Source organism: Scardinius erythrophthalmus (assembly GCF_964197995.2).
Source record: "Scardinius erythrophthalmus genome assembly, chromosome: 5".
NCBI lineage: Eukaryota > Metazoa > Chordata > Actinopteri > Cypriniformes > Leuciscidae > Scardinius > Scardinius erythrophthalmus.
The window spans coordinates 51,762,265-51,771,708 of NC_138225.1; the positions used below are offsets into that span (position 1 = coordinate 51,762,265).

Genomic DNA, 9,444 nt, shown 5'->3' on the forward strand with positions numbered 1-9,444 from the left:
GGGTTGATGCCAGAAATGATTGATGTTGGTATCTGACGTCCAACCCGATTTTCATTTTCAACCACAATACGTCTGTCCAACGTTGGCATGTCAATCTGACGTTGGATTCTGACATCAAGCTGATTTTCATTTTCAGCGTTTGGTTTGGTCTTCTAAATGCGAATTTTGTCATTGTTTTGGAGCACACTAGCTTGATAACAGTAAGGCAAACATATTCATAAAAGCCAAATAACTTTAAATACGGCGCTATTTGAGGGGAACAGCCATTTGGGTGTCCATTGTGGACATTACTGAGTGCACTTATTCAATCTCACATTCAATCCCACAACTGGAACTGTGTTCTAGAAATAAATTTGATATTAATATGAGGGTAACTTGGCAGGTATAGATTCAGAGGCATAAGGTAGGCTACTATAAGTATTAAACAATGTAACAATAATAAAACAATGCATTGACATTTTCTTTTGATACTTAAGTACTTTTAAAAACAAGACTGTACTTTTACTCAAGTAAAAATCGGTCTTTACAACATTTACTTGTAACAGAGTAATATTTGACCAGTAGTATATGTACTTTCACTCAAGTAAGGAAGTTGTGTACTTTGTCCATCTCTGATTAATGGTGATTAGCATTAAAAACATCAATAGGTCTAGTTGATAAACATGATCTTAAGGTTCTGGAAAAAATCAGATATAGAGTCCATCATTGTGATATTTACTGAATATTCTTTTTTCAGTTGATAGCATCTGATTACATGTGTTGATATAGGCTACTGCTGGTTTTTAAAAATCTTATCAATGATTTTTCACCACCCATATTTCAGGAGTAGGCTATATAAAACCACAGGGCTTGTACACAGGTTTGTTGATGCTCTTTGTGTGTATAGAAATGAATGAATGAATGAAACTTTTTGTTGATGCCTTTAGATCAATCCATGATGAAACGCACTCGGTTGCTGTCAAATCAAAATAGTCAAAATGGTATTTTAACGGTTTATATCTGATTTCTATTCATTGGGACCAGTTTGTGTTTTTTTTTTTTTTTTTTTTTTTTTTTTTTTTTTACCATTCTCTTTCCTTGAAGACTATAAGGTTATAAAAATTGTTTTTGGATTGTTTTCTATGAATATGCAAATGAGCCCCGCCTCCTCTCACTCACTCAGCTAAAAGATCCACTCGCTGACGATCACTCGTTGATCTGATTGGTTACAAGGTAGTTTGTGACGTCAGAAACACCAGCGATTTCAAAGCATGTTTTTGAGACTGTCTTTGGTTCACTGCAGTTTTAACGAGGAAATTTACACTTATGAACTTATGAATTTACACATGGTTTGTCTTAAAGCAGATTAAAAACACCACATAGACATATAAACAGCATTAAAAGCTGGATTTTCAACACAGGGGGACTTTATTACATTTTCATTTAATTGCAAGTTACACGCATTGTAAAGCATTACATTCAGTTCAGTCCCAAGTATATTCTTTTAAAGTGTATTATTTCTGTAATAAGTATAGCCTACTATTTCTTTTCCAAGTGTATACATTCAGTCCCATAGCGTCATAGTGTATTCAGAAAGAATTGTTTTAATTTGAATTGTTAGTTTGTTCCAGTTGAATCAAAAATGATGTGCTTCTAATCACATAATTTTGGTTCTTTACCTTTTACCTTTCAGTCCCATAACTCTGATCGGAGGGCATCTTCATAAAGCGTTATTGATTTTGTCAATAAAAGGTATAATTATGCATAACCTGTCCAAAGCATCCTTTGAGGCCGGGATGAAAGAAAGTTCATCTCCCTGTTATAGGTTATGGGCTCGGTTGTTCGTGCGCTCCTTTTGAAGATCAGAGGAAACACACTTCTGAAGGCCTTTCTGAAGTTGGCTCCCATGAAGGCGTAGATCACGGGGTTTATGGAGGAATTGGAATAGGACATGCAGTGAGCCCAGATCTTGAGTTTGTAGAGCGTATAACTGTGACTGACATCCTCAGAACAGAACGCTTGTAAGAGGATCAGGATCTGAATTGGACCCCAGCACACTATAAACAGCAGAACCATTACAACCACCATTCTCGAGACTCTCGTCCGCACGGCTTCCACTCGTTCTGCTGGAGTCTGCAGCTGCAAAACAAACACCAGCAGACAAATTACGGTTCATTAGGGGTTTATATACAGTCAAACCAACATTTATTCAGACACCTTCAACATTTCTCACATTATCACAGTTTATTTGCTATAGTTCATAAAATATGAGTTATCAAATCAGCTGATATTTCACTGGTTTTGTCCGTCCTTCTGTTAGACTCTCACAGATGAATAATGTTGAATATCTCTCAGCTGTTAAATTTAACTACACAATTAGATAATGCCAATTTAGGTCAACAAATTACCAAGCAATGCTTCATTTTGTTCAGTCTGTGGTGTAAAAAGGTCCATTAGCAATTAAAGAAAAAATATTTAAGCAAAACATGGTCAGGTCAGAATGATTTTTGGTCCCACATTTTTGTTACTGGTAGTCACTGTATGAAGAATCTTTTAGTATAATATGTCAGTTTACTTTATTTTGCTATCCTCACTTGTGTAAATGAACTATAGTGTCCTGCACTCACTAGTGAAAAATATATCTGGTGTCTGAATCATTTTTGGTTTGACTGTATATCATTTTCTTCTATGCTGAAAACCATAATAAGTTGACTGCACTCAATTGATGGATTTAGCTCGTTTCCTCAATTTAATTGAGTCTCTCAAAACTTGTATATTTAAGTTCACTTAACTTGGTGCTCATGTTGACTAGAATAGTGTTTGCTAAGAATTTGCTAAGTGTTCATAGTGTACTAAAATTGTTGAGTTCACTCAACTTGGTGTTCAGATAGCATACTTACAGAATTAAGTTCACTTAACTTGGCGTTCAAGTAGACTACTTAAATTGCTAAGTTTACTTGGTGTTCACAGTGTACTAAAATTGCTGAGTTCACTTAACTCAGTGTTCATTTAGTGTACTTACAGAATTAATTTCACTTAACTTGGTGTTCACATAGTGTACTTACAGAATTAAGTTCACTTAACTTGGTGTTCACATAGTGTACTTACAGAATTAAGTTCACTTAACTTGGTGTTCATTTAGCGTCTTACAGAATTAAGTTAACTTAACTTGTTCATTTAGTGTACTTACAGAATTAAGTTCACTTGGTGTTAATGTAAACTGAACTTAAATTGCTAAGTTCACTTAACTTGGTGTTCATTTAGCGTACTTACAGAATTAAGTTCACTTAACTAGGTGGTGTTCACATAGTGGACTTACAGAATTAAGTTCAATTAACTAGGTGTTCACATAGTGTACTTACAGAATTAAGTTCACTTAACTTGGTGTTCATTTAGCATACTTACAGAATTAATTTCACTTAACTAGGTGTTCACATAGTGTACTTAGAGAATTAAGTTCACTTAACTTGTTGTTCATATAGTGCACTTACAGAATTAGTTCACTTAGTGTTAATGTAAACTGAACTTAAATTGCGAAGTTCACTTAACTTTGTGATCATGTAGTTGACTTAATATCTTCCATAATGCAGAAATGTACCGGCACCAGTACCTGGTTACAGCCATGAACAGGTTCCACCGTGGCTTGACCCATGCGTTTGAGCATGAAAGTGTAACACATGCAGATGGTGATCAGAGGCAGCAAGTAAACAGCCAAGAAGGAGTAAAGAATATAAGCTCTCTTATGAACGAGAGAAGGAAAGGCCTCGGTGCAGTACGTCTGCGGACCGAACCAGAACGAAGACTCTGTGTGCTGATACAGCGCGATCGGCACCGAAAGCAGCAGAGAAACTGTGTGAAAACATATGAATATAATCATTTATTTGACCACAGCCAATAAAAACTATGAAAATAAAAGCCATTCAAACCAAAATAACCAAAATGGGTGTGGCACAAAGGTAATCATGAACTCCAGGAAATTACAATAATGTACTATTCCAGCTAGTCACCTTTAGCATAAGCTTCTTTATTGGAATTGATGGTTCTATAAAGAACTTTTAACATTCACAGAACCTCCATTCCATTGCAGAAAAGGTTCTTTAGATAATTAAAATGTTCTTCATACTAAGAAAATAAATGGTTCATTACAGAAATGATCACTAGAGAACCAATAATGGTTCTTTATGTGAAAACCTCCTTTATTGGTAACACATTACAATAAGGTTCATTAGTTAACTACATTAGTTAACATGAACTAATAATGAACTGCACTTATACAGCATTTATTAATGTTAATTTCAATATTTACAAATACTTTTATCAAAATCTTGTTAACGTTAATGCACTGTGAACTAACATGAACAAACAATGAACAGCTGTATTTTTATTAACTAACATTAACAAAGATTAATAAATACTGTAACGGATGTATTGCTCATGGTTAGTTAATACATTAACTAATGCACCTTATTGTAAAGTGTTACCCCTTTATTTTTAAGAGTGTGTAACTACAATAAGATAAATAAATAAAAATAGTGATTAATATGGGATTGTACTTAAACTGATTGGAATGATTTTCATACATATCCATATAGTGGTGCATACAGTCAGAGCCATTTGTGGTGTTCGGTGATGGAGAGACTGCAGCGGGTAGACGGTCACATAAAATCGATCCACACTCATTGCTGATAAAGTGATGCAGGTCGCCTGTGCCGTCACCTGAGTTCAGTCAGACACACAAAACTACATCACACATTCAGCATATACTGTAGGGTTTAGCCTAGGACAGTTTAGATACATGTGTAGACATTCATCATATTCAGTTATAAATGCATTTTGACAGATTTCTGCTCATGCAATGAATAATATTATTGATCTTTATGTACAATATGGCATTTCATGCATGACATTTTTCCTCTCTCCTACATAGATGAAACAGAGTAAAAATGCTCTCACCTGTTGCAGATAATTGACAAGCCGACACATGAAGTCCCCAAATATCCAGCTAGGAAGAGTGTATAAAGTGGCAGTGAAAGGAACACAACAAACCAGGAATAGTATATCCGTGGTTGCAAGATTAACTGAAGAGAAAAAGAGTGTTTATTAAAACCATGTGATAATCACTGTACATGATATTCTGAAAAAAACCTCTTATACCTATGTAGATGTTGGTAACCGTTTTCATCTGCTGGTTTTTGACGACGACATAGATGACCAAGAAGTTCCCCACCAAGCCTACACACATAATGAGGGTGAAGAACACTGGGACCAGCCAGGCGTCCATCAGCGGCACTGGGCTTTCAGATCTCATGGGATCTGACTGGTTACAATCATGAATCTTTGCTTGATTACTGCACAAGATGAGTTCTGGAGCCTCGCTGGTCCTGTTACTTTCTGCCATTAGATAGAGATGCGTCACCATGCTAGTAATAACCTGAAACGCAAAACATATTCAGGTTAATTTTCTGAGTAAAAGCGTTCATGTTCATTATGCTATTTGCACATAACGTGTTACAAGTTATCTCACAGGGTTTTGTGCTATTTACATGAACATGGTTTTTAGTTCAATTGCATTGAATGGCATGCTTTGAAATGATAACATGTAGACTCTACTTAAGTTCACTTAACTTGGTGCTCATGTAGACTAAGTTCACTTAGCTTGGTGCTCATGGAGACTCTACTTAAACGGCCAAGTTCACTTAACTTGGTGTCCATATAGTGTACTTAAAGACATACAGCAAGTTCACTTAACTTGATGTTCATATAGGCTACTTAAATAATTAAGTTCACTTAACTTGGTGCTCATATAGGCTACTTAAATTAATTAAGTTCACTTAACATGGTGTTAAAATAATGTCCTTAAATTGCCAAGTTCACTAAGTCTTCCAATATCAATGTTCAGAGCACAGTGGGATCATATTGTTTACAGTCTTCCATATCATCATGATAACTAATAATGAGTATAATCAAGAAGATTATATAGTATAATGTCCAAGTTAAACAAAGATAATACAGATATATATATTACATATTATTAACTATATATATCTTTGTTTTTTTTTCTCACTTGTTTTTAACTGGTTTATACTTACGAGTGAAACAAAAATCTGCCCGTGTACGAAAAAACTCCAGTCGTATTAAAGTTACATTATATGAAAACAGGTCTCAATATTTTCATATTTCAAGTAAATGTATTGTGTTTCAAGGATTTATAGGTATATTTATTAGATAACAATTTAAAGACTGATTAAACCTTTTTAAGAAGTCATTTTGGTAGCACTTTATTTTATTTGTGACAGTTACATGTTACTATTGTATTAACAGAAAATGATGCATAATTACAAACAGCTAACCCCTAAATCAGTTACACTTTATGTTAAGGTGTCCTTATGACAGTGTAGTAGCTATAGTTAATTTGCTGATTAATATTAGTTAACAACATGTACTTACTATAGGATTAGGGTTTGTTGATTGTAATTATTCATGATTTGCTGTTATCACTAGTTATTACATGCAATGTAAACAAGGACACTTTAAAATAAAGTGTTACCCCAAAATGATACCCTAACCCTATTGTGTGTTGTGTTATTGCACTGTAACAACAACAGAAACTTAAAATTTGTGCACATTAAACTGTCAAATTACCAAATAGACGCATCATACAGAAGAGTCTACAATTTCATAAACACATTGCTCTTTTCACGGTATCTCCCAAAATTTGAATAAAAAAAATAAAATAAAAAATAACATGCAATATTAGCTTACCTCTTTTAAAAACCTTTGCTCTTATTAGAAATAAAAGATTCCTCGTGAAACATCCTTCAGTCCAAAGTGAAGCTAAATCTGAGTCAGTGAAGATCTCCTCGTGCAGTGACTCGAGCACGCGCAGGGAGGAGCGAAACACCCAACACTGCTAACACGATTTATTTAGGGTTCAACTTTATTGTCATGCTACCAATCGTGATTTGATATTGGCACTTTTAGCTAGAGTTCAGAGACTAATGAATATAATATTGACCTGGTTAACTGCGACCAAGGCGATAGTGAGCCACACTAAATAAGGAAACTTGAAACTTTATGATTTGCTGTAAGAGTCTGCACATTCACATGGTTGTGTTAATAAAAAAAATTAAGTTGAAAGAATGGTTTTAACCTTAATTCTAACCTTAAAGTAATATTTCATAACAACGTTATGCTAACCTTAAGATAGCGTTCCAGCAACATTATGCTAACATTAAGATAATATTCCAGCAACGTTAAGCAAACTGGACATTTCCACGTTTTTAGGCAATTTCAAATCAACGTTCCCACATGCAAAACGGAATGTTTGGAAAACGTTCTCAAACATAACTTTGTTCGCTGGGCCTGTTAACATTGTGCATGCATGATATATCAAAAAATAAATATACAATAGCTGGCTCAGGAATAACTTTCACAGCATTATATGTAACCTAAATTCACCCTAAATCTTGCTTGATAGCCACAGTCGCCAGTTATGTCAGGAGCTTATAGGGTTTCTCATCATGGATTTTGCTTGAATGCATTTTTTAATACTCGAATTAAACAGCTTGTTTAAACTTGTAACCTGTTAAACTTGAAAGTATTATGCAATCATTTAAGACATTTACCATAGGCTACATTTTTTAGTATAAAGTGTTATTTAAAATTGTGTAAAAAACCCTCAGGTTGTGTATAGCTCTGCACATTTTTTGTCTTTAATTAACACACCTGATTCAGATCATTAGGAAACAGCTCATGATCGATGATTAAAGTCCCATTGTGGTGAATAATTTTATCACTTAAAACTCATCTTTGATCACCAAAATGACATATTTAACCGTTTTTTTTCCTTGAAAAAATTTCTTCATGCCTTAAAATATCTTGAATGTAACTCGACACCCTTGCTTCATTTAGTATGCGTGGTTCTATGAATATGCAAATGAGCCCCGCCTAAACTCACTCACTCAGCTCAGAGATCCACTCATTGACGATCACACGTTGATCTGATTGGTTACAAGGTAGTTTGTGACGTCAGAAACACCAGCGATTTGAAAGCGTGTTTTTGAGACTGTCTTTGGTTCACTGCAGTTTTAAGGAGAACATACTCAGCAATGGTGTCGACTTATGCTTTAAGACAAACCATGTGTAAATTCATATTAAAAACACCACATAGACATAAACAACATTAAAAGCTTGATTTTCACTACAAGGGGACTTGAAGGCCTTTTAAACACTTTTTTCCTAAGGCTGTGTACTTTGATAGAAGGAATAATTTAGTCTGGCTTTTATGCAGCATTAGCTCAGCTGTGTAAAGATGCCTTAATTCACAAAGATCACGCTGTGGTTTCTTGCGAAGAGGTTTACCTTACCTTTATGTCGTTCCAAACCTGTAGCCTATAACTTTTTCTTCTGCAGAACACAAATGAAGAGAAATTTGAGAATTTGTTTTTGTTCATGCAATTAAAGTCAATTGGATCTAAAACAAAACTGGACCGCACTGACTTCCATTGTATGAACAAAAACCACACAGACATCATGTGTGTTTGATAACCGATCGGTGAGATTTGCTGCTTGTAGTCGAAGAGGAGTTGAAAACTTTGACACTTGCTGCTTCCCGTAGTTTGCATACTTTATCACAGATCAAATACACAGATGTTTTCATGAAGAAACACAAACCTTTTTCATTGAATACTTTATGTATTGCTTGATCATTTCCCAGCACTTTGTGTTCAAAGCAGTAAAAACCGAATCCTGCTCGATAAATGGAAGCCGTCACTGCTAACTTAACTTGCTGATTTGAACGACTGTATCGGAAATCGCCCCCTATAGGCTACCCTTAAATACGACATTATATGAGGCGACAGACATTTGGAGAGGTGTCCGAAACCATAGTGGACGTTATCGAGCTCACTCATTCAATCCTATAATGCAGTGGTTCCCAATCCTGGTCCTCGGGACCCACAGCTCTGCACATTTTATATGTCTCCTTTATCTGACACACCCAGTTCAGTTCAGAGCTCTTTCCTAACTAGATGATGATCTGAATCAGGTGTGTTAAATGAGGGAGACATACAAACTGTGCAGAGCTGTGGGTCCCCAGGACCAGGATTGGGAACCACTGCTATAATGCACCACAATAACAATCGAATGTACAACTGATGTACACTCAACGGCTTGAGAATACCCATAATGCACTGTGAGGGCTGTGCTGAATTAATTCCCATGACTGATCAGAAGATTTGAGGCAAAGAGGTTAGAAAGTTGTGTTAGTTTTGTACAAAAATATTTATCAGAGGATGCTTACAATAAAATACATTTGTCAGATCAATGATGCGATGAATACTGTAGAAGTTCAAAATTGCATGATAAAATTAAAATTATCAAATATCATTGGAATTACATTTTCAATAATTGTTTTGCCATTTCATTTGGCCCCATTAAACAGCTTCAAATATAAATATATTATAT

At 35.0% G+C, this 9,444-nt stretch overlaps 1 protein-coding gene across 1 annotated transcript; it reads right to left on the reverse strand.

Annotated features, from left to right (window-relative positions):
• Window positions 1-1,737: 1,737 nt before the first annotated feature.
• kiss1rb (KISS1 receptor b) lies at window positions 1,738-5,398 on the reverse strand (the record flags this gene model as incomplete). Its single annotated transcript, XM_081364806.1, has 5 exons — window positions 1,738-2,118; window positions 3,590-3,828; window positions 4,560-4,695; window positions 4,933-5,057; window positions 5,134-5,398. 5 exons carry the CDS (start codon window positions 5,396-5,398, stop codon window positions 1,738-1,740), a joined length of 1,146 nt encoding a protein of 381 aa, XP_081220932.1.
• Window positions 5,399-9,444: the final 4,046 nt, after the last annotated feature.